Source organism: Schistocerca nitens, chromosome 2 (assembly GCF_023898315.1).
Source record: "Schistocerca nitens isolate TAMUIC-IGC-003100 chromosome 2, iqSchNite1.1, whole genome shotgun sequence".
Classification (NCBI taxonomy): domain Eukaryota; kingdom Metazoa; phylum Arthropoda; class Insecta; order Orthoptera; family Acrididae; genus Schistocerca; species Schistocerca nitens.
In genome coordinates this window covers 448,102,090-448,129,000 of record NC_064615.1, presented here as the reverse complement: position 1 = coordinate 448,129,000, position 26,911 = coordinate 448,102,090, and the positions used below count along the sequence as shown (strand labels likewise).

General features: G+C 42.5%; 1 protein-coding gene across 1 annotated transcript in view; it reads right to left on the bottom strand.

The window, feature by feature from the left end:
• The window catches only part of LOC126235078 (esterase E4-like), a 317,082-nt gene that overhangs the window by 49,376 nt on the left and 240,795 nt on the right, over positions 1-26,911 (bottom strand). Inside the window, exons 12-14 of the mRNA XM_049943812.1 lie at positions 24,861-25,026; positions 14,915-15,075; positions 1,733-1,868 (exon numbers count right to left, since the gene is read on the bottom strand). Of these exons, the coding sequence (XP_049799769.1) occupies positions 1,733-1,868; positions 14,915-15,075; positions 24,861-25,026 (463 nt within the window). The remainder of the gene's footprint in view (positions 1-1,732; positions 1,869-14,914; positions 15,076-24,860; positions 25,027-26,911) is intronic.

The following is a 26,911-nucleotide window of genomic DNA, read 5'->3' as shown; positions in this document are numbered from 1 at the left end:
TTAAATTTTGAAGTAACTTGCTTTTATCTAAATGGCAATTTTAAAGATGTGTGGTAATTTAAAAAAATGTGTTGATGGTTTTATTTGTTATTTGTCTTGTTTATGTGTGCCAAATAAATGTTCAGTGCAACTGTCGATGGTGATGGCCTGATGTGTCACTTGGTCCAGTCCTACCACCCCACAGCCTATTGTCCTGAGCTTGTGACGTTGTGTAAAAGTTGAATTCTATGCTGTGCTGACACATCCACTATCTCATTGCACACACGCTATAAAGGTACCTTACGCTATGATGGTGGTACAAAACACATATATTAAATATAATGTATTAGAATTCATTGACTACCATGTAGGCATCCTTTTACTTTATACAAGAAATTAATTTGTCTTTATTAGGAGAAGCATCATTAAGAGTAACTGCACGTTGTTATTTACAACACAGCATGTCATTCAAGATTTGTTTGCTGTGTAAAACGTCAGCAATATTATGTGACATAAATTTGTGCTTACTTCGTCGTTGATCGGGTAGTTACTGTTTTTTCGTACAGTCATTTCTCTGCAACTAGGGGTAGAGTGAGCTGTTTGAAATTAGCCCCAGTATAGACCGTCGGACGCTTTGCAGAGTGTTTCCCAATAAGTAGAAACGGCTAGAGGACAAATGTAAGGATACAGAAATGTATAATACTAGGGGAAAGACTGATATGCCTGTGGGACATTTAAAGAGGCCTTTGGAGAAAAGATAAGCAGCTGTATGAATATCAAGAGCTCAGCTGGAAAACTGGTACTAGGCAAAGAAGGAAAAGCTGAAAGGTGGAAGGGGTGTATGGAGGGGCAATACAAGGGAGAAAGCAATATCACACAAGGGAAGGGGACGTAAATAAAGATGAAATGGGTGATATGATATTCCGACAAGAATTTGACAGAGCGCTGAAAGAACTCAGCTGAACTGAGGTCCCTGGAGTAGATCACATTCCGTCAGAACCACTGGTATCCACGGGAGAGCCATCCAGGACAAAACTCTTACATTTGGTGTGCAAGATGTATGAGACAAGCGAAATACCCTCAGACTTAAAGAGAATGTAATAATTCCAATTCCAAAGAAAGCAGGCGCTGACAGGTGTAAACATTACCGAACTATCAGTTTAATAAGTCACGGCTGCAAAATACTAACAGGAATTCGTGTTAGGCATGGAAATGTGTTGTGGGTTTGGCGTTCCCATACTTTTGTCCTCCTCCTGTATTTCTTTCACTACATTACCCACCTGTATTACTGTATGTGGCTTTGTTATTGGTTCCGTACAGGTCTTGTTGCCAGTCATAGCCCTGGTTACAAAGCACTCATGGCGGGATCCTGCCGTCCAAGATGTTTAGTGAAGACCAGGTACCGTATACCTGGTTCACATATGGAACCATGAAGCGGAAACTGTTCCGACACCTGAACTCATTAGAGAGTGAATGACTCATTTTCTGGTGTTCACTAACATGCTACATTCAGACCCAATCTCCTCACGTGACGTAGTGAGGGGAATAGTGCATGCATTCTCAAGGCCTGATTGCAATTTATATGCACGTTTTGTGCCGGTACTTCACTGTGACTAATCCATAAAATTTGTCGCCCCAACGTAGGTCGACAATAATTCACAATAACTACACTGAAATTAATTACAGTGTAACATGAATATTTGCGCGTGTTACGTTATGTGTGATTCTGTGCAAGATACTCGTGTGTCCTTACCTGAAAGTCCAGTGTCATCTTTGGTGTTGTTGCGCTCGTGCCTGTAGTGGTAGTAGTATACAGGGTACGGTGACAGCGCCGCTACACTCCTAGCCATGCGGTCGATACCTTCCAGGTAGAACATGTCTGTTAACAGCTGCAAACACATACACCGCATGAAATTGCACGTATTGTTGTGTTAAGGGTTTCTCAATAACGGCGAGCCTATAGTTCTGTATTTGTTTTGTATCACTTTGCGGCTATCAGCCAATCAAGTTATTTTCTATGAACAATTACGATACATTTCGAACTCAAGAAACTAATTTTCAGATCCAGAATTCACTTACGGTTTAAATAGCTACAGTAATTTTTAGCCTCAGTGCTGAAACGCTGTTAATAAAAATGTTGACGATTAATGGTAACACTTTATTTTTCACTGGCACTACCACAAAGTCTGGTGCCGAACAGTTGCCGTGCCATCCTCTGCCATTGGCTTCATTCGGACGCGGTGTGGAGGGGAATGCGGGACCAGCATACCGCTCCGCCGGCTTCTGTCGGCTTCCCAGACCTCGGAGCAGGTACTTGTCAGTCAAGCAGCTCCTCAATTGGCCTCGCGAGGCTGAGTGGACCCCGCTCCAGTCCTCCCACTAATCTCTGGCAGTACCGGATATGGAACCCGGGTCCTCCGCCGGGCAGCCAGAAGCGGTGACCACTCAGCTGATTAGGCGGATGGCGCCTGCCTCTGGCAGTGTAAATATCTGGTGCGGACTTGGCGTTATTTACTCTATAATTACTCCTCCAGTGGATCGATGTTACACGCAGTTGCACGATCTACAACAAGTGTAGCAGTGCCCTTCCAACGCACCTCAAGATGTACATCTACAGCTCGTAATGCGACGAAATGAAATAAGTTGAATAAGAAAAAGTGTTGATGATTACAATGTCTCTGTTTATATGGTGTATCTTCACATTACAATGCTCTTCAGACATGATGCATCTCTGAAGGATCACACATTGTTCTGAGGATTACAGCTGCGATAAACCTTTACGAACTGCATTCGCAGTTTGCTAAGCTAGACTGATATCAGGTGTTGCGAAAAATCAAAATTTGTGGCGGATCCGGACTCGAACCCAGATTTCCCGTTTATTGCTAGCTGTCGCCTTAACCACTTCGAAACTTCACAGTCAGCTGACGGTGATTAAGATTGGTAAAACATGAATCCATTTCGTAATATTTATCACAGCTGTCATTGTCAGAACAATGTCTGTTCTTTCATAGGTCCATAAATGTCTGAAGAACATTGTAATGTAAAGGTACAGACACTGTATAAACACAGGCAATGTAATGATCAATAATAATGTATCTGTCTCAACGGGCTAAAGTGACGAAAAAATATCAGCCTTTCCCTATGCGGGAGTCGCGAAATGTGCGAGCGTAAGGATCGTGGGCTCCTTGACATACGAAAGTCTGCATAAGTCCTGGAGGCGTACTCGAATAGCCAAAGTGGTGAAGGCGACTGCTCGCGATAAACGGAAAATCTGGGTCGAGTCCCGGAGCGGTAAAAATTTTCATTTGTCGTAGAGAGCTGACGCCAATCTAGATTTAAAAAATGTGAGTCTAAAATAAATTTTGTGACTGAAGTATTCCCCCAATGAACCATGGACCTTGCCGTTGGTGGCGAGGCTTGCGTGCCTCAGCGATACAGATAGCCGTACCGTAGGTGCAACCACAATGGAGGGGTATCTGTTGAGAGGACAGACAAATGCGTGGTTCCTGAACAGGGGCAGCAGCCTTTTCAATAGTTGCAGGGGCCACAGTCTGAATGATTGACTGATCTGCCCTTGTAACATTAACCAAAACGGCCTTGCTGTACTGGTACTGCGAACGGCTGAAAGCAAGGGGAAACTACAGCCGTAATTTTTCCCGACGGCATGCAGCGTTACTGTATGGTTAAATGACGATGGTGTCCTCTTGGGTAAAATAGTCTCCAATTCGGATCCCCGGGCGGGGACTACTCAGGAAGACGTTATCAGGAGAAGGAGAAACAAAAATGGCGTTCTGCGAATCAGAGGATGGAATGTCAGATACCTTAACCGGGCAGGTAGGTTAAAAAATTTGAAAAGGGAATGTATAGATTAAAGTTAGATATAGTGGGAATTAGTGAAGTTCGGCGACAGGAGGAACAAGACCACTGGTCAGGTAAATATAGGATTATAAATACAAAATCAAATAGGGGTAATGCAGGAGCAGGTTTAATAATGAGTAAAAAAAATAGGAGCGCGGGTAAGCTACTACGAACAGCGTTGTGAACGCATTATTGTAGCCAAGATAGACACGAAGCAAACGCCTACCTCAGTAGTACAAGTATATATGTCAAATAGCTTCGCAGATGACGAAGAGATTGAAGAAATGTATGATGAGATAAAAGAAATTATTCAGATAGTGAAGGGAGACTTTAATTCGATAGTAGGAGAAGGAAAAGTAGTAGGTGAGTACGGAATGGGGGTAAGAAATGAAAGAGGAAGTCGCCTGGTAGAATTTTCCAAAGAGCATAACTTAATCATAGCTAACACTTGGTTTAAGAATCAGGAAAGAAGGTTGTATATGTGGAAGAGGCTGGAGACACTGGAAGGTTTCAGATAGGTTATATAATGGTAAGACAGATTCAGGAACCAGGTCTTAAATTGTAAGACTTTTCCAGGGGCAGATGTGGACTCCGACCATAATTTATTCATTATGAACTGTAGACTAAATCTGAAGAAGCTGCAAAAAAGGTAGGAATTTAAGGAGATGGGGCCTGGATAAACTGAAGGAACCAGAGGTTGTAGAGAGTTTCAGAGGGAGCATTAAGGAACGATTGACAAGAACGGGAGAAAGAAATACATTAGAAGAAGAATGGGTAGCTTTGAGAGATGAAATAGTGAAGGCAGCAGAGGGTCAAGTAGGTAAAAGCGTTAGTAGAACTCCTTGGATAACAGAAGAGATATTGAATTTAATTGATGGAGGAGAAAATATAAAAATGTAGTAAATGAAGCAGGCAAAAAGGAATACAAACGTCTCAGAAGAGGCATGTATCACTAGGGGAGAGGTAGATACTGCCTACAGGAAAGTTAAGGAGACCTTTGAAGAAAAGAGAACCACTTGTATGAATATCAAGAGCTCAGACGGAAAACCGATACTAAGAAGAGATGGGAAAGCAGATAGGTGGAAGGAGTATATAGAGGGTCTGTACAAGGGCGATGTACTTGTGGACAATATTATGGAGATGGAGGAGGACGTAGATGAAATGGGAGATACAATACTACGTGAAGAGTTTGACAGAGCACTGAAAGATCTAAGTCGAAACATGGGCCCAGGAGTAGACAACATTTCATTAGAACTACTGATAGCATTGGGAGAGCCAACCATGACAAAACTCTACGATCTGGTGAGCAAGATGTATGAGACAGGCGAAATACCCTAAGACTTCAAGAAGAATATAATAATTTCAATCCCAAAGAAAGCAGGTGTTGACAGGTGTGAAAATTACCGACCTATCAGTTCAATAAGTCACAGCTGCAAAATACTAACATGAATTCTTTACCGAGGAGTGGAAAAACTGGTAGAAACCGGCCTCAGGGAAGATCAGTTTGGATTCCGTAGAAATGTTGGAACACGTGAGGCAATACTGGCCCTATGACTTCTCTCAGCCTTAAGGAAAGGCAAACCCACGTTTATGGCATTTGTAGACTTAGAGAAAGCTTTTGACAATGTTGACTGGAATACTCTCTTTCAAATTCTGAAGGTGGCAGGGGTCAAATACAGGGAAATACATGGAGCGAAAGGCTATTTACAATTTGTAGAGAAATCAGATGGCAGTTATAAGAGTCGAGGGGCATGAAAGGGAAGCAGCGATTGGGAAGGGAGTGAGACAGGGTTGCAGCCTGTCCCCGATGTTATTCAATCTGTATATTGAGCATGCAGTAAAGGAAACGAAAGAAAAATTTGGAGTAGGTATTAAAGTCCATGGAGAAGAAATAAAAACGTTGAGGTTCGCCGATGACATTGTAATTCTGTCAGAGACAGCAAAGGACTTGGAAGAGCAGTTGAACGGAATGGACAGTGTCTTGAAAGGAGGATATAAGACATCAACAGAAACAAAACGAGGATAATAGAATATAGTCGAATTAAATCAGGTGATGCTGAGGGAATTGTTAGGAAATGAGAAACTTAAAGTAATGGATGAGTTTTGCTATTTTGGGAGTAAAATAACTGTTGATGGTTGAAGTAGAGAGAATATAAAATGTAGACTGGCAATGGCAAGGAAAGCGTTTCTGAAGAAGAGAAGTTTGTTAACATCGAGTATAGATTTAAGTTCAGGAAGTCTTTTCTGAAAGTATTTGTGTGGAGTGTAGCCATGTATGGAAGTGAAACATGGACGATAAATAGTTTGGACAAGAAGAGAACATAAGCTTTCGAAAAGCGGTGCTACAGAAGAATGCTGAAGATTAGATGGACAGATCACGTAACTAATGAGGAGGTAGCGAATAGAATGGGTGAGAAGAGGAATTTGTGACACAAGTAGACTATAAGAAGGGATCGGTTGGTAGGACATGTTCTAAGGCATCAAGGGATCACCAGTTTAGTATTTGAGAGCAGCATGGAGGGTAAAAACGGTAAAGGGAGACCAAGAGATGAATACACTAAGAAGATTCAGAAGGACGTAGGTTGCAGTAGGTACTTGGAGATGAAGAAGCTTGCGCAGGATAGAGTAGGACGGATAACTGCATGAAACCAGTCTCTGAACTGAAGACAATGACAACAACAAAAACATCAACAACAGCTACTGGTAAGTCATTTAAAAATTGCAAACACAGTCATGGTAGATCAAAAATGTTGCAACAGTAACACAGCGACAGGTGTGATGAACATAGCGGTAATAATTAAACTTTCGCCACTTGAGAGGGTCCCATGGAAAACGAGTGATAGTAGAACAATGAAACTCTGTGGAAATATTTGTAAGAACATGTGGAAAAGACTGAACGAATAAACAGTTGAAAGAAACACATTTAGTTTCCACATGATATGGTAACGTGTTAATTGCGTGCCGCGTTTACGTTCCAGGCTACAAATATTGCTGAATGTGACGACCATCTGCATCCGCAACAGCCTGGAACTGCACTAGAGAGACCATTTCAAAATGTTCGCAGCACTTTTCGGACGGTGGGCCGTGGAATGTTCAGCTGTCGTGACAGAGTTCGCTCACTGCTTGAAGAGCGCACATTGCGTACAGAATTCTCAGCCATGGCAACACTAACTTCAACAAACTGTGGCGCAACTGGCCGTCGGCCTTTCCCAGGAGCAGTACCCATGGAGCCAGACCTTTCCGTATTCCTTTAATGTGTCGATACTAGCGGAGAGGAGCAGCACTACTGATGTTTTGATAAAACATCTTTACGAGTAAAGCCCTGCTCATCTTGTCCAGATCCCTGTTGTCTGTCTGCAGTTGTAATGCCCACTGATGCTTGTGTTTCAACCCTGCATCGCCGTACTAGTACCGGCGCCTAACGTCTAGTCATGATACTAACTCTATTAACAACGCAAATACTGCTTCGCGCACTCTGAACATCGTTCCTATGACTTTTTACACATACTGCTAATAGTTTCCGGTCTACACTGGCTGAGGAGCGAGGCTTTTATTATAACCACACTGTAGCTCAGAGGCTTCAGAAAAGGCTCTGCCCCACATCAGTGTACTACAACATACGCGTCAAACAGTGGTTGGAAGGGGGAAATAATCTAAAAATACGTTTCCAAACATCTGTGACGCTGTCCGCAATTTCTGGGCTCTTTTTCGGTACTACACTGTGAACTTCACTATTCAGTCATCACAGTGCTGTTAAAACACATATTTTGTCTTCCAGTTTTGGTAGTCGAGAAATGAACGTATCATCACTGATTCATGGAACTAGTAACGGCCATAAACTAGACGAAAAACACAAAACTAACAAGAATTCGGGGAAAAAGGAGTGAAATAAGACCAAATTTAAGCATGCTGTTATTGGGGAAGAGTTTCGAGAAGAGCTCAAGTGGAGATCCATCCTTTGAAAAAGGCGGCTGACAATGAAAGCCCTTCAAAAATAAAAAATAAAAATAAAAAATGGAAAGGCAGCCTATCCTGGAGGTATAGTAATTTAATTGTTGAAGTAAGAAGGATGTAAAGTAGTAGAAGCGCTAGTAACTACTATTTTTTTAATGAAGTGGGTCAAGGAGATGAATAACCCCAAAAAGGATGATATCGTATTTTACCGCCCTGTATAAGAAAGGGATCAGGCGAGGTGCGAGTAATTATGGGGATATTAGTGTAGTGGATTCGGTGAGTAAGTTGCTCAGCAGTATAGCAAATCACAGGCTGGGGAAGACTGTCCATGTCTCTGTGTCTCAATAACAGTTGGATATTATTGCTGGGAAAAGCTGTGTTGATAACATTTTTTGTGAACGCCATATGTCACAGAAAATAATCACGAAAATTAAGATCTACATTGTATTTTTATTTAGAAAAGGCCTATGTTTCAGTGCCAAGGAAGTTACTATGGACAGCACAGGAAAATGTTGGAGTGGATGGTGCATTAATAGAGTTGGTGAGAAGGATGTACCACCAATGCTAGGCAATTGTGAAGGTTGGTGGTAGTATGTAGAAAGTTTTAAAACAAGTAAAGAGACGAGACAAGGATGTTCTATGTCGCCAGCCTTATTTAAGCCGTAATTAGAAGTTGTTCTCGGTTACCGGATAAGACAGTGAAGAAATCTGGGTGTAGCAGTACAGCATCAAAGTTTATACTCATCACTGTTTGACAACGATGAGGTACTTATGGCTCTAGATAAGAATGATGTCCTGTATCAAATGAGAAAGCTAATGCATGCTTATAAGCAATGGAGACTAACAGTCAATATAGATAGAACAGAATGTCCTATTGTTGAAGTCGGCAAAGTGAAGATTCGGGTTTTGAGTTTGGCTGGGAAAAAAATGTGGAAGTGTTCAAGTATATGAGTTCACTAATCGATAAAATCATCCATTGTGAAGTGCACTATCCAACAGTACATGTTAAGTGAGGGTAGCTGTCAGATCGTTAAATGGTATCTTAAAGAGTCGATACATACACAGACGAACTAAAAAAGTAGTGCTCCGGAGAGTGATTTAAAGCTTTCTGACAAATGGGCGAGAGCGTTGGACACTGAACGAGAGACAAGGGGAGAAAATGAGGCTGCTGAAATGGACAGGAGCATGAGGGAACTCGCTTTGATCGACTGAGGAATGAATACGTAATAATGGAGATAAAATGCGATGGAACCAGTCACAGATAGGACTGATGCTCGAGCATTGGTACGGACATGCCCGATAGACGGAGGAAGAACATGGCCGATGCGTTTGCTCACCTGGTCTCCGCCATGGGGAAGGAACCGAGGGAGACCGAGTGGAACGTGGAGTGGAACTATAGCCAAAGTCTATTGGGAGAAGATTTCTGGGATAAAATCTTGTGGCATCTGAGAATAGGCAACTGCATGCGAGTGGAAACACCTGCCAAAGTAAAAGGTAAGTAAGTTAACATTGTAGAAGATTAAGAATAAGAAGGAAAGTTATTGTGTAACATCTCGTCGACGACGCGGTCATCAGAGACAGGTTGTTAATGTAGTGCAAAATGTCGGGGTATTGTCGATCCGGTTTTATAGGCGACAGTGCTTAGTAGGTTTAGTTCGAGCAATAATAATAGTGTTAATAAAAATGGTAATGCGATAGGAACACATTGGAAGACTGTTGGTTATGGCAGGACTGGGAATGATGAAAGCAGATGACTAAATGGCACAAAAGGGTTCAAGATTACAGGACGGAGGAGAAGATGAAAGCTGGTTAAATTAGTTGAGTTGCTTTGAACCACTAGAACGAAAGCGTGAGATTATTCGAAAGATGCACTAAAATAGCTGCTTATAATAATTAATCATTATTAACGACACACTGTTTCGGTGTTTATCACCATTATCAGGTACTTGCGAATACAGTTTTGGTGAGACTGTTTATAAATGTGAATGTCATTTATATTAAAGCGACTATACTTTACTCACATCTAAAATGATGTGACGTCCATGTTACGACATGAGTGAACTGACTTATAATTGTCATTGTCTCATTACAAGGTAAATGACGTGAATATACTGAAAAATGTTTGCCAGTTCTACTCTTACGACGTTATATGTTTACAAAAATCATACAGATGAACAGCGATATTATTTTATTAAATAAATTTTTCACGATTATCTTTGGTTGTTGCATATGTTAATTCCGATTTATCCTTTTTCGTGTTCTAAAACTTCAATAAAGTATTTGAGGTGGTATTTGTGCCTAAATTCTGTATGCTCGTTGAATATTTGTAGTGGTATTTTCTCGTGTGTATTTAGGTTTCCAGTTCTTCAAGAATGCTCATTAGAACACATTTTGGTATTCGGTGTAGGGCATGGAGTATTTTCGATTGTACCGGCAGTGTGGTTTTGATTTTTCAAGTGTAGAAAAAAGCTCGACTCATCATTCTCGCTTTTTCTAATGTGTTCTTTATATCTGACATTAAACTTTCTTCCTGTTTGGCCAGTTTAGACACAAATACTGCCTCGATTACTTTCCTGTACTTTTAGAATACGAAGAAAAGATACACCAGAGATAATATATGCAACAGCCAAAGATAATCGTAACAAAATTTAGTTAGTAATGTATCGTTGTTCATGTGTATAATGTTTGTAAAAATATAAAGTCGTAAGTAGAGTTGTCAAACTACTGTTTTCTAGAAATTTATAAAGGGCCAAACTTACCAGCCTTTATATTTTCAAAATCACGGTTTTCAGCTAAAAAGGGGAATCTTCTTCCTGACTGGGGGATAAAGGGCTACCACACCATATAACTTGATCATACTGGGACTCGTTTCTGAATTTTAGCGGCACGCACACTGTACACTTTTAGAATTATATTGATTATCAATTAATAAAGCAGTGAAGATCGCAATAACTATTTTTTTCAAAATTATGACCGGTTTCCGCTTTTATGGTGGCCGCCTTCATATACAACGCACCATACCGCTGTTCAGTGCACCGTATGACTACAGAGTCATATGGTGCTTTAGATATGAATATCGCCTACATAAAGGACGAAACCAAACATCATTTTTAAATAAATGATAATTGCGAACTTACCTGTTTTGTTAATTCACATCTGTCAGTCTTTCTTTTACCACCAAATCCACTTACACCGTAGACGATGTCCGTTCAAACTGTTTGTTGGAAATTACATGAATTCAGTCCACGAGATTTTGTAATGGACTATGTATAAACATTAACGAGTTTACGACAAACTGAAAAAGAACCTTGTAGTTTGAAAAGGAACGTGGATCACGGGCATTAGTTGTGGCTCTCACGATCTACTATTTTTTAGAGTGACATACCTTGCCGTAATCATGCACATTTTCGTAATTTCTTTAATTAAATTTTGTGTGAGTCACTACAGTATTTTGTCAAGCAGTAGCAACCAAACTGCAACGGGAGGCTTTTCATAAGACACGGAGAGCTTGGGCAACGCATATGCTGTGCTAAGCCTTTGGTGCGTGTTGACTCGCAGCACGCTCAAGTACAGAGCGCGGATAACCCGAAGAAGGGCTGCTAAACAGTCATAACTTTTATTATAAGTATTAGCAATAATAATTCATTTTTGATACAACAAATGCCAGGCGAAGTCTCTCAGTCATTGACCATAACTGTTACATCACTGCAATGTAGTTAACTTCCACTTTTGCTAAACGGGAAGAGTTCACCCGTTAGTACAAAACTACATAGTAGATTTTGCTGTGCACCGGCTGAATTAGCAGGCGCTTAGACGCAATTGAACTAAGACCTCCGCATTGGCTATAACCATACACGTTGTCCTCTTTTGATTTAGTTACGTTTATCAAAATCAGAAGCACATTATTGTAAAGTTTATGGAAGTTAATTAAATTAAATATATCATAATGGCATCCCGATTTCTCATTTATTAATGAGAGCTACCCGAAATTGTATCTTACGCTAAACTTCACCAATTTACAGCATGCCCTGAATGGTATGAATATCATCAGAAGTCACTGCAAAACGAAGCAAGTAGGAGACTGTTTAAATGCTTGCTCGCGAGTGTAACTCAGGACCGAGCTAACCTCGTTTGCCTCCCTTACTGGAACGTGTTTGCTCACTATATATGTACGGCTGTGTCACGGCTCGTGGGCGAAGCGTCAACTTCCGTATACAAGAGTTGGATACACTGTAGTGGCAACACAGTTATAATTCATACCAGACTTATCTGACATAACAGGCCCTCAATACAATCACATCTTGACAATTTCCCCCACACAGATGGATGGCGTCGTACACTTTCAGCGCGCCCATGGCTGTCGATGTCTCGCAAGTATGCCCTATGGCACGGATGATGCCTTCTCTTGTGTTGTAGCGGGTGCCACGAAGAGATTATTTCATTTTGGCGAAAAGATCATAGTCGCAAGGACTCATATCGGATGAATACAGTGGATGTTCCATTATCGGATTTGCCGTGTAGCGTTATGCATTGTCATGAAGTGTAATGGGACACAGTGCAAAAGGTGACAGAGTTAACCAAACAAAAGATAGTTCTACGTCTACATAGATATTCTGAGATCTGCCCCGTACCACTACTGGTTATTTCCTTCTGTTCCTCTCCCATATATAGCGAGGGAAATACAATCTTATACATGCCTCCGTAGGAACCATAATTCCTTGTATTTCGTCTTCGAGTTCCTTACTCGCTGCGTATACTGGAGAAAGTAGAATCATTCTGCAGTCAGCTTCAGAGGCTGGTTCTCTGAATTTTCTCAATAGCGTTGCTTGAAAAGTGTGTAGCCGTCGCTATAGGGACTCACATTTGAGTTTCCGAGGCTTCTCTGTAATATCTGCGTGTTGTTCGAACACACCAGTAGCAAATCTAGCAGCCCGCCTCTGAGCTGCTTTGATGCCTTCCTTTAATCCTAACTGGTACGGATCCTAAACACTCCGGCAGTACTCAAGAACAGGCCGCAGTAGCGTCCTATATATGGTTTCCTTTTGAGATGAACCGAACTTTCCTAGAATTCTTCCAGTAAACCGAAGCCGACCACAATCCTCACACGGTCACTCCATTTCATGTCGCTTTGCAACGTTACGCCCATATAAACGGCATGACTGTGACAAGCACGTGGACTGTGCGGCTGGTCCCGGCGGAGGTTCGAATCCTCCCTCGGGCATGGGTGTGTGTGTTTGTCCTTAGGATAATTTAGGTTAAGTAGTGTGTAAGCTTAGGGACTGATGACCTTAGCAGATAAGTCCCATAAGATTTCACACACATCTGAATATTTTTTGTGACAAGCAGGGCAGTACTAACATTATGGATTTGTTTTTCTTACTCATCCGCATTAATTTACATTTTTTTTACATTTAGAGCCAACTGCCATTCATCACACCAACTAGAAAATTTGTCTAAGTCATTTTATCTTTCTGCAGTCACTCAACGACGACGTCTTACCGTACACCACAGCATCATCAGCAAAGAACCGCAGATTACTGCCCCCCCCTGTCCGCAAAGTCATTTATGTATACAGAGAATAACAGTCATTCTATCACACTTCCCTGGAGAACTCCTGACGATACCCTTGTCTCTGATGAACACTCGCCATCGAGGACAACACACTGGGTTCTGCAAGTTAAGAAGTCTTCGAGGCCCTAACGTATCTGTAAACCTATTCCATATGCTCGTACCTTCAACAGCCTGCAGCGAAGTACCGTTTCAAACGATATCCGGAAGTCTAGAAATATGAAATTTGCCTGTTGTTCTTTTACCGTAGTTCTCAAATGAGAAAAGGGCAAACTGAGTTTCGCACAAGCGATGCTTTCTCGCCGGCCGAAGTGGCCGTGCGGTTAAAGGCGCAGCAGTCTGGAACCGCAAGACCGTTACGGTCGCAGGTTCGAATCCTGATTCGGGCATGGATGTTTGTGATGTCCTTAGGTTAGTTAGGTTTAACTAGTTCTAAGTTCTAGGGGACTAATGACCTCGGCAGTTGAGTCCCATAGTGCTCAGAGCCATTTGAACCATTTTGATGCTTTCTAAAACCATGCTCATTTGTGGACAAAAGCTTCTTGGTCTCAAGGAAATATATTAGAACTGAGAAAATGTTCAAGGATTCCGCACTGGGATATTGGCCTGCAATTTCCGGGTCTGCTCTTTTGCCATTTTTATATACAGGAGTCACTAGTGCATTTTTCCAGTCGCTTGGGACTTTGCGCTGGCCGAGACATCAGTGATAAAAGCAAGGTAGGTAAGGAGCCAGCGCCGTAGAGTTCTCTCTGAAAAACCGAACTGGGATTCATCTGGATCTGGTGACTTATTTGTTTTCAGCTCTTTTACTTTTTTTCTCTACGCCAGGGATGCTTATTACTATGCCGTCCATACGGATCAGACAATGGTATATTTGTACGTTACTCCTGCATCAACGATTTCTTGAACGTGAAATTTAAAACTTCGGCTTTTGGGTCAAATGGCTCTAAGCACTATGGGAGGTCATCAGTCCCCTGGACTTAGAACTACTTAAACCTAACTAACGCAAGGACATCACACACATCCATGCCCGAAGCAGGATTCGAACCTGCGACCGTAGCAGCAGTGCGGTTCCCGACTGTAGCGCCTAGGACCGCTCGGCCACAGCGGCCGGTCTTCGGCTTTTGTTTTGCTATCTTCAACTACCACACTAGACTGGTCAAGAAGTGACTTTCTTCTCAGTGCGGGACAAAGGTAGCCTGCAGTGACCGTTTGTTAGGGTGCTTGAACTAGCTTCCTGCACATTCAGACACCACGCACACAGCTGTCGCCGCTCACTGCACTACTTCAACTGACCTTTCGCAGTAATATACAGACGGAGCGCACAGCATTTGCCGCACATCCTTTACGTTACGGCATTGTTGCCAGTACTTCTTATCCAACCCTCGTAGCAGTATTAGGGGATTGGCGAGAGGTTGTTCTACTCGTAACATCCGCTCCAGATTAGCAGTACGTTCCGACATTTTAGCAGTTCTAGCCTCACAAGTGTGGAGCAGTACTGTAATTGATCAGGTGCGCGAAGACTGAAGGCGCAGGTGGCAAGCAGTGGACTCACGTTGAGTACGTCCTCGGTAGCGGCGCTGCCGATGGAGTCGTCGCCGAAGTAGAAGGAGCGCACCAGCGGTGTCGCGCGCAGCCAGGTGGTCTCGGAGGCGCGGCGTAGCGCGGGCTGCACGAGCTGCAGGAAGTTGTCTTGCAGTGCAGCCAGCCTGGCCACTGCAAGCGAAAGATGCAACACTGCACACAAATGTTCCCGCCTGGCAGCGCCACAGCACTTACCTAAAAACTCGACATACACTCTTAATTGCAAGACAGACAGGACACATCTACATCCATGCTTCACAGGCCACTTTACGGTGTGTGGCCGAAAGTACCTGCCTGCTCCAGTCGCGAATGGTTTGCCGGAAAAATGAGTGTTGGTAGACCTCCGTGTGACCTCGAATCTGTCTAATTTTATCTGTATGATCTTTTTGCGAGGTATAGGAGGAACAATATATTGCTTGACTCTTTTAGAAACGCATGCTCTTGGGGCTTTAAGAATAAACTAAACCGTGATGCAGAATGCCCCTCTTACAGTGTCTGGCACTGGAGTTGACTGAATATTTGTGATGCTTTCATGCTTGCTAAATAAACCTGTGGCTAGGCGCGTTGCTCTTCTTTGGATCTGCTTTATTTCCTCTGTCAGTCCTACCTAGTACGTATCCCAGAGCAATATATAAATATTGGTCAAACGGTAGTGGGTGCACTGCACTTCCTGAGGATTCATCCAGTGAATCTGTCTGACATACGCCTTACCTGCGATTAGTCTTATGTGGTCCTTCCAACTCATATCGCTTCCAGTGACTGTTCTTCAATCTTGGAACCATACAATAACGGATCTTTCTGCCTGACATGTTACATTTCTGCCAATACCTGTACCAAGCGTCGACCCTCAGCAGATCTTCCTGTATTTCGCTATAATTTTCCGGCACTGCGATTTATCTGTACATAAGAGCATCGTCTTAGGAAAATCTCATGGACCTTCCAAAGTTATTTACTACGACACTTGTAGTGGCCTATATTGTGAAAATTAATGGCCCTGTATCATTCCCTTGGAGTTGTTCACAGTACTCTTATGTCTGAGAATGACACGCTGTGTTCTGTTTGCTAGAAACTCTTTATTCCAATTACACAGGCGGTTTGATATTTTACACACTCGAAAATTGTCATTTGATGGTAGTGCGGAATTGTATCGAATGCCTTCTGCTGGTCAAGGAACTGGGCTTCAACGTGAGCGTCGCTGTCTGCGGCTTTCTGGATCTTGTGGACAAATAGAGCGAGCTGCATTTCATTGATCGTTGTTTCCGCAGCCCATGCTCGCTCCTACAGAGATTTTCGTTCTTCAGATATGTTATACACTCCTGGAAATTGAAATAAGAACACCGTGAATTCATTGTCCCAGGAAGGGGAAACTTTATTGACACATTCCTGGGGTCAGATACATCACATGATCACACTGACAGAACCACAGGCACATAGACACAGGCAACAGAGCATGCACAATGTCGGCACTCGTACAGTGTATATCCACCTTTCGCAGCAATGCAGGCTGCTATTCTCCCATGGAGACGATCGTAGAGATGCTGGATGTAGTCCTGTGGAACGGCTTGCCATGCCATTTCCACCTGGCGCCTCAGTTGGACCAGCGTTCGTGCTGGACGTGCAGACCGCGTGAGACGACGCTTCATCCAGTCCCAAACATGCTCAATGGGGGACAGATCCGGAGATCTTGCTGGCCAGGGTAGTTGACTTACACCTTCTAGAGCACGTTGGGTGGCACGGGATACATGCGGACGTGCGTTGTCCTGTTGGAACAGCAAGTTCCCTTGCCGGTCTAGGAATGGTAGAACGATGGGTTCGATGACGGTTTGGATGTACCGTGCACTATTCAGTGTCCCCTCGACGATCACCAGTGGTGTACGGCCAGTGTAGGAGATCGCTCCCCACACCATGATGCCGGGTGTTGGCCCTGTGTGCCTCGGTCGTATGCAGTCCTGATTGTGGCTCTCACCTGCACGGCGCCAAACACGCATACGACCATCATTGGCACCAAGGCAGAAGCGACTCTCATCGCTGAAGACGACACGTCTCCATTCGTCCCTCCACTCACGCCTGTCGCGACACCACTGGAGGCGGGCTGCACGATGTTAGGGCGTGAGCGGAAGACGGCCTAACGGTGTGCGGGATCGTAGCCCAGCTTCATGGAGACGGTTGCGAATGGTCCTCGCCGATACCCCAGGAGCAACAGTGTCCCTAATTTGCTGGGAAGTGGCGGTGCGGTCCCCTACGGCACTGCGTAGGATCCTACGGTCTTGGCGTGCATCCGTGCGTCGCTGCGGTCCGGTCCCAGGTCGACGGGCACGTGCACCTTCCGCCGACCACTGGCGACAACATCGATGTACTGTGGAGACCTCACGCCCCACGTGTTGAGCAATTCGGCGGTACGTCCACCCGGCCTCCCGCATGCCCACTATACGCCCTCGCTCAAAGTCCGTCAACTGCACATACGGTTCACGTCCACGCTGTCGCGGCATGCTACCAGTGTTAAAGACTGCGATGGAGCTCCGTATGCCACGGCAAACTGGCTGACACTGACGGCGGCGGTGCACAAATGCTGCGCAGCTAGCGCCATTCGACGGCCAACACCGCGGTTCCTGGTGTGTCCGCTGTGCCGTGCGTGTGATCATTGCTTGTACAGCCCTCTCGCAGTGTCCGGAGCAAGTATGGTGGGTCTGACACACCGGTGTCAATGTGTTCTTTTTTCCATTTCCAGGAGTGTAGTACGGGAGCATAAAACACGTTCCAAAATTCTAGAACCCATATATGTCAAAGACATAAGTCCTATAGGTTTAAAAATGAACTCGCAAATTGCGATTATGGTTCTGCATCAGCCGTAGAATGTTTCCGAACAAATAGAAATATGTACCGTACGAGGACTCGAACCCAGATTTCCCGCTTGTCGCGAGCCGTCGCCTGAACAACTCTGGCTGTCCGAGCACGCTTCCAGGAGCGGCCCACATCTCCATTTGTCCTGCTGTCTACTCGCCTTTGTGCTCCCACTATGTTTACCGTGTTTCCCGCACAGGGTAAGAGGCTATTCTCTCTCGTCATTGCCTTGCTATAGCACAAGGTCAAACTGACATTTGAGCCGTTTCTTGAAGCATGCTTGGATAGCTGATGTGGTTAAGGTAAAAGTGGCGGTGGCATTAGCTCCCCCTTTTTTTGTAGTTTTAGGTAATTTCAGGAATGCGAGGATAAAAAAAGTGTTTCTAAGGCAACCACTTGTGACAAGCAGGAAATACGGGATCGAGTCCTGGTCGGGCACAAATTATCATTTGTTGTGAAATATTCCAAGCTGATGCGGAACCATAACCGCAGTTTGCGAGTTCATTGTTTACTGAATGCGGCTGCACTGCAGTCCTATAGTTAAGATTGTTCTGCAGCTGTACTTGGAAATAGCGAGTGGGGAAAATGACTCCTTCTGCGAACCGATGTAAAACAAACCTGTGATGCTCGCACTATTCTTATTTGTGCACCCTCGCTGTCATCTGGCAATGAAACGTGACAAAAATTCCACAAGCCTGGGGACTAGTCCAGTGCGGGTTATGAAACAGTTAAAATTTTAGTCTTTTTGGTTTGCATGCTTCAGTTAATCCTGCAATCCTTTCTTTCCAAGCGACGGTTAGCTCGGTACGTTCACACACAAGATGAAATTCTCGTAGGAGTTCAAATACGTCACAACTGATATCTTCGCTGGAATGTATTACTTGCATATGGCTTTGCAAACAAAGAGTAGGTCGTCCGAGTTCCAAAGAAACTGTTTCTACAGAACATATCGTCATGAGCTAGTCACGTCTATGAAACTCGGGTGCCATAACAAATGTTAGCCTTAAAATTTAATGCCAGTTTTAAACAATAGTTATTCGAAATCTTCGCATTAACCAAGAAAATTTTTTCTTGTGATGTTCATACTGGAGACTGTATATAGAATTACGCTTCAGAAGATAGATAATTGAAGAAACAATGTTAAACACAACTACACGGCAGGATTCCCAAAGCACTGTCATTCAGATGTGGTCTGTTACAAACGTAGTACCTACAAATATGTATCTGCACAAAGTTATCGTCGTAATTGCGCCCATCTAACGTACGAGGTTCCATAATTTATTAAAGTGCACAGTTTTAGTAATTAGTGGTATAGTTTGTCCATTATTATTTGTAGAAAAGATGTAATACTGAAATAGTTAACAGTAAAAATTGTCGTTCAAGTCTAGAGGAATTCCGTTCACTCGCATCACTGACCCACACTCACGTTGATGCTGATAAATTTGTATGTATCTACTTTAAGATAAACTAATCCTAGACAACGCCATCCAACAGCTTTATTCGATCTATGGACTTATCTAATACTAGAGCTTTTAAAAGAAAATTTCACTTAAAGAAAGACATAGTAGTACGCCGTTTTGCAATAAAAGAGCACATGTTGGGGTTCTTCGTTGTGATAGAACACTGAACATGCAGTCTGCTAGCGAGATAAATAGTTCAACAGCTAATACGATAATATTTTAATAACTATGTGGTAGCGATGTTACTTGACCACTAATCTTTGCAGGATGTGAAGGAATGATAAACACTGGTAATACGAGACACCAAGTTCTCCATTAACGAATACTGGAACACAAGACTGAATGAGAGTACTCATATTAGCGTTTTTCTGTAGATAATTCACCTCTAAAGGTGGTTTATTTCCACAAGACAGTGCAGTGAACGCCAACACATTACTACAGTGCTCATGAAGGTTTTCTTTTATAGCAGACAGAGGGCAAAGTTATATATTAATAGGTAACTTTTTAAGATTTGGTTGGCAAATTTGTGTACCCAGTGCAGTGGAAGGCGCACTGCATCACTATTCGTGTTATGGTTATGGTCATTCTGGTCCTCAGTTCAAGCTTGCACCACTAGTTGGTGCTGCAGAAGTGTTTCTGTAGCCATGTGACATCATAAAACCAGACCCCCTCCTCTCCCTTTACCTTCCCTCTCTCCTTGCATAATCTCGTTCACCACCCATACCCAGCCTACGGAAAATTTTAAAAAATTTAAAAAATAAAAAAACGCAAATGTTTGAGACAGTGGAACCAGCCCAGTTGTGTTTTGCAACCGCTCCCCTCCTCTTCTCCTCCTTTCCTTCACTCTCCCGCCAATCTCAATGTATCCAGAATGAGATTTTCACTCTGCAGCGGAGTGTGCGCTGATATGAAACTTCCTGGCAGATTAAAACTGTGTGCCCGACCGGGACTCGAACTCGGGACCTTTGCCTTTCGCGGGCAAGTGCTCTACCATCTGAGCTACCGAAGCACGACTCACGTCCGGTACTCACAGCTTTACTTCAGCCAGTATCTCGTCTCCTACCTTCCAAACTTTACAGAAGCTCTCCAGCTCATTCTGGAAACCTCCCCCAGGCTGTGGCTAAGCCATGTCTCCGCAATATCCTTTCTTTCAGGAGTGCTAGTTCTGCAAGGTTTGCAGGAGAGCTTCTGTAAAGTTTGGAAGGTAGGAGACGAGATACTCGCAGAAGTAAAGCTGTGAGTACCGGACGTGAGTCGTGCTTCGGTAGCTCAGATGGTAGAGCACTTGCCCGCGAAAGGCAAAGGTCCCGAGTTCGAGTCTCGGTCGGGCACACAGTTTTAATCTGCCAGGAAGTTTCATATCAGCGCACACTCCGCTGCAGAGTGAAAATCTCATTCTGGAAACCTTCCCCAGGCTGTGGCTAAGCCATGTCTCCGCAATATCCTTTCTTTCAGGAGTGCTAGTTCTGCAAGGTTCGCAGGAGAGCTTCTGCAAAGTTTGGAAGGTAGGAGACGAGATACCGGCAGAAGTAAAGCTGTGAGTACCGGACGTGAGTCGTGCTTCGGTAGCTCAGATGGTAGAGCACTTGCCCGCGAAAGGCAAAGGTCCCGAGTTCGAGTCTCGGTCGGGCACACAGTTTTAATCTGCCAGGAAGTTTCAATCTCAATGTAGTCTTAATATGAGCTAGCCCAATCAAAATGTAGTTTCAATAAATAAATAAAAACACACACAGACACACACACTTAATAAATAGCTGAACTGCAAAAAATGACGGTAAAAACATTGTAAACTGTTTTTTCAGTTCATTACTGAATATAAAAAATACTTTATGTGCTGGCTCACAAGTTGCATCTGTAATTTCATTGGAAGAAATGTATAAGTCGCGACGGAATATTAGAATGAGTATATAACATAGTCTCCATAAATGGTTGAAAACCAATATATGCTTATCCAAAGCAACTAATAAATTACTCATGCATAGCAATCGAACATGAGTTTTCTTTGAATAATATTCCCTAAAAATTCAAAAATGCGAAATAATAACAACCGATGCTTTTCTGCTCCTGTTGCTTGATTTCACCAACAGATGGTTGCAATAGTAAAACGTTCAAAGTTCAATTGCTATACCATAGTGAAAGACGCAACAGAGGCTCTAGTTAATTATTTACCCCATCTATGATGCTTGTTAAATGTCACAATATTCTAACAGCCTGCAAAAATGCATCAACAACTCAAAAAAGTGCATTGTTTACGTCGAGTATCACAATGTTAAGTCAAGTATAATGATGTTTAATTCAAGTATCATGACGCTATCTTCCACACATATTCGGAAAATTGGTTTCTGAAACATGACTGTGAACTCTGAAGTATGCAATTTCAGTATGGAACGTACATGGTTTAAGTAAAATAACAGACAGTTGACATTTAAAGTTTGGTCTAAAAGATCGAAACTAGCCCGATCAGGATAAAATACTTGGAAAACACAAACAAATAGGCTTTCTGAACGTAATTATTTAGGCATATTCAAGGTGTAACAACTCGTTTTTCACCACCAATTCTGGAAGGGCCAAGCTAATGTATCACTACCACAAGATAATCTATGATACTGATCGACAGTTATTACAAATGATTGACTTAGTCAAGGTTAAGTATGAAACAAACTACTGCAATCGGAAGTATTGCTCTCCAAACCGTTTACAAATCAGTCTCTCTTAAACATTTACAGATTCTGTTCCCTGTAATCAACAACAACATAGAATAAAAATATTCTACGTAAAACACCGCACTCTCGCAGACAACAGCAAAATGCGATTTCGGGAAAGAATGTAGACAGGGTTTTATTGTCAAATATACTTAAAATTGGAGAATGACTGCTTCGTTTATATACACACAAGCAAAGATGGTAACAGAAGTGTAACATTTCCAGGGGTCAATATGTAGAAAGTAAAACCTTTGATAAAATTATTTGTGATTTATGGAGTACAAACAAATATACAAATGCACGGACACATACACACACACATACACACACACACACACACACACACACCACATTTTGTGTCTTACCTATTAAAATACACACAGCTTGCATGCTTCCTATAATATGCAAGTATAATGTGAATGTCTACGAAAATTCGACCAAAATAAATGAATATTGTTTTCGAAATATGAAATATTTTGCACATTTTGTAAGTGCGTGCTTTGTGCGTTGTTTGGGAAAGGAGACCAGACAGCGAGGTCATCGGTCTCATCGGATTAGGGAAGGATGGGGAAGGAAGTCGGCCGCGCCCTTTCAGTGGAACCATCCCGGCATTTGCCTGGAGAATTTAGGAAAATTACGGAAAACCTAAATCAGGATGGCCGGACGCTGGATTGAACCGTCGTCCTCCTGAATGCGAGTCAAGTGTCTAACCACTGCGCCACCTCGCTCGGTCATTTTGTAAGTATAATGGACAATGAAATTATATATTTTCCACATCTAAACCGTCTGCATTACTTATTCAGATGCGTGCATTTTGCACATTGACGTAACTGGTAAAAACTTCAGGTTAAGCACCACTCATTAACGACAAAGGTTTGGTGCTGTACCACACTTTTCAAACTGTATGATCCTTTCATAACTTATTAAAATACACCCAGCTCACTTTTCAGCACTACTTAATTAAGTTATAGGTAATTAGATCTTTGTATCAGATATTAAATTTATCTAAATACATAGAAATTGATAACGCATGAGCACTGCTGCAAATCCAACTTAAAGGTTAACCCTCGAGGGTGTACTCCTATGTATAAAGTGTGGCAACCACAACTAAGAGTTTTGTAGCATTCCATTGTTGCTTTAGGATTATGAGTCCATAACTATTCCTTCGTTGCTGTTTTAGTTAACAGAGTGATAAGTTGTGTTATCATGTGTCAATGCGAGCAGCAGTAAAATAAAATAAACAGCGAGCTATGCGAAAAAGAAATTACGAATCATGGAATATGAAGACCCAGATTACGAATGTATTCTCTATCCCTCCACCTTTCTCACTCTCTCTCTCTCTCTCTCTCTTTCTGTGTGAGTGTGTGTGTGTGTGTGTGTTTGTGTGTATTGCCCTTGGAAATGTTACATCTCTGTGATTGTCTTTGGTCATGTTATATGTTTTCTACTGAATCATTTTCTTCGCTCCACCTAAATTCATGGAAAAAAATGGGATGTTACTTGTAGAGTATCCATAAATAATTACATTCAGATGCCTCTATGTTTGTGTGTTTGCCTAGGATTTTATTCTGGTCAGGCTAGTTTCGATTTTTTTGGCCTGACTTTAAATGTCATCTGTCTGTTACTTTTCTTAAACCATATGTGTTTAGGCACCGAGATGGCATACTTTAGAGTTCACAGTGATGTTTTAGACACTAATGTGACGAATGTGTGTGTAAAATAACATCGTGATACTCGATGTAAAAATTGCAAATTTTTGTGTTGCTGATGCATTTTTGCAGACTTTTAGAATATTGTGATATTTGACAAGCCTCATATATGTGGTAAATAATTAATCTGAACCTATGTTGTGACCCAAACTGTGGTACAACAATTGCAGTTTGAACATTTTACCAGTGCAGCCATCTTTTGGTGAAGACAATCAACATGAACATAAAAGTGACAGCTGATTTCATTTCGCGTTTTTGAAGTTCTGCAGAATATTATTTAAAGTAAAATTCATATTCAGTTACTAATGGATTAGTAATTTGTTAATTACACTGTATAAGCAAATACTGGTTTTTAACGAATTATGGAGAGGGTGTCGTACACTCGTTCTAATTCTTCATAAAAAATTACATATTTCTTACACTAAACCTGCAGATGCTAAACGATCTTTTATAGGAAATAATAAAGGGAGAACATCTTCGCCATCATTTTACAAAGTCCATGTATTTTTTTTTAAATTGTCAGTGAAGGTATGCACAAAATTCCACACTGTATTACCAGATTACTTTGTAAGAGAGATATCCTGTGCAAGGAATACTTTTTATTTATTTTATTAACTTATTGAAACTAAAATATTATTGGATTACTTTATTTTAATACTGTGCTGAGTTTAGCTGGAGAATGTTGGGCAGCGTGAGGGGAGGGGTTCCAAACCACATCTGGGATAGTTGTACTATCTTAGACTCTTTTGTAATTTTTGTCATATAGTGTGGAGTGTGGTGACGGAGCAAGGGAGGGGCAGGTGAGGGGAAGGGTAAGGTAAGGGAGAGAGGATGAGAAGGGGAAAGGATGGGGTGGGCAGAAAGGGGAGTGGGGAGGAGCATATTTGGATTATGTACAAGACTGCAGCACCATGACTGCAGAGCCATCTAGTGGAGAAAACTTGAACTACGCGACAGAACACTTACAGTACTGTAACTATTTTTTTTCACTGTGCTATCCCATTTATGGAAGTTAAGCAGCAGGAACTACTGGAGGTATGTGTCTGTCTATTCCTGAATCTATAGCCTCTGTACAGCTTGGGAACTGGAAGTGAAGATATCTTGGCTGACATGAAAAAACTGTAGTTTATGTGTGATAACAATTCTTTTGTTCTCTGGCCTTCTGGGCAATCCCAGAGCTGTAGCAGCAGTGGTGGGCTACTTACCTTTCAGTAGCTGCTTCCCCTCAGCTGATGTGCTGCCTGTGAGGAAGGGCACAGCGTTAGGGAGACCGTGTTCCAGCACCGACCATGGCGTGTCCATCATGAAGGCTCTCGAGGATGCTGGTTCGATGCTTGGCACGAACAGTTGGATCACATCTGGGTACCACTCCTGCGAAAATGATTCAGGATAATGGGGTGGCTCAGTTACAGCTATTCTGCAGTGTTAATGTTGATAAGCCTAGTTAGATTTGCATGGTTATCATCGATTTCCAGTTGCAATGTCCTCCGCAATGTTTTAATTTTTTTACACGTGAATAATTATTATTGTTTCGAAGCTGATGCTCGGTGAAATACTCATGAGCAATTGAAAGACGAGACAGCTAATACTATCCGGAATGTACTACGTTCTGATGAAGATGGCCAAGATGTGTGTTGATGGCAACCGACGTGTATTCGATATGACTGAGGCCAGGTGACCTGAAGGTATAGATCACCTGTGGGATACTACAGGCAAGCAGACGAGTAAACGCAATCAGGCAGTAGGTTCCTGTATCTGTGACGGTAAGAGATCATGACAGATACACCAGGGTTCTGTCACCTCACCTGTATAGTTTGTTCATCAGTCCTGGATGAGTGCCCCCTAGTTCTGGATCGACTGAAGCTAATGCAAGCGGTCTGACTCTGTGCCATGAGTGTTTTGTATCTAGTCGTTGCCAACACTGGCGACCTGACCTGCTGTTACCAAGTGATTGTCGTGTTGTGCCATGATAAACTAGTAAGCACATGTGTAATGTCAGAACTGCTTGAGGAAATGGCAGCTTGTTCAACCTGCCTGTGGCTGCCAGTACATAGAGCTTGCTTTCTCAGGTCCTCCCTTCCACCACTTTGAAGAATTTGGTGCAGACAATTAAACCATATATAGCTATCCTCCATATAAGCAGACCCCTATTACCTGACTGAATGGGTGCCTTGATGAGCTGTGGGACGCATCACTGCATATGGTTTTGCCTGTATTCCTACTTTGTCATCAACATTTGTCAATCTTCTTTCTCTTTTGCCCTTTATCGCATACATACATGGGGTTGGCATGGTTATTATCAGATGTGACATTTTACAGGACGCCTGGACGCCCTTTCTGTTGCAACCCCTTTTGAATGCATCTAATGACATGTGGGAAAGCGCCTGAAAACCACATCCAGGCTAGTCGGCACACTGGCCCTCGTTAAACTACCGAGTGGATTCGAAACGGAGCCAGAGTGCCTGCGCGAATGCTGGAAGCAGGATGTTAACGGTCCAGACGGCGTTGCAAGTTATCAGTGGTTTTCTTCCATGGACCTAGCGTCCAATGGCTGTATTTACTGTCATCATTCAAGGAGATTTTAATAATCCAACATTAAATTTTGTAAATAGTGGGGATGTTAGTACCTCCTTTACCTAAAATATTTTGTAGCCATTTGGATCCGTCGTACCAATACCAGATATTCTGGATTGTGCAGACAGTAAGTCTTCCCGCAATATATCCTACATTTAGATACCCCCAAACCTCAACCTTCGCTAGTTCCTGTCCTTCGTCTGCCTATCCTCTTATAACGGTACTTCACGGGCAGGCGTGTCAATTAGCATCATATTGATTAAAATCGGGGAAGAATTAAAAAGGGGAAAGTAATACGAAACTTTAATAACTGCACAGTATTACTAAGAAGCAATAAAATGGAAAGTAATAAAAAGCAAAGTAGCAAAGACCAAGCGGGACAGAAAGATATAGGGGCGCGTTTGTTTTTTAATACATATAAAAGAACATGTAACACATTATTGAGCTCTCTACCTTCAGTTATCGCGATCGGGCTAGTCGATGAAAAAGTGGTACGCGACTGCGAAATTCGTTAAGGAGATTATTTAGAGACTCTTCAAGCACGTTTAAAATATAATATTACGTGTGACGAAGTGATCAGAGATGTTTATTGTCGGCTGGAGTAAAAATGAATCCGACAACATAATTTGAACTTTGTGTTAGCTGGTAAAAATACTCTTGGGAAACTATTATGGTTGTGGAA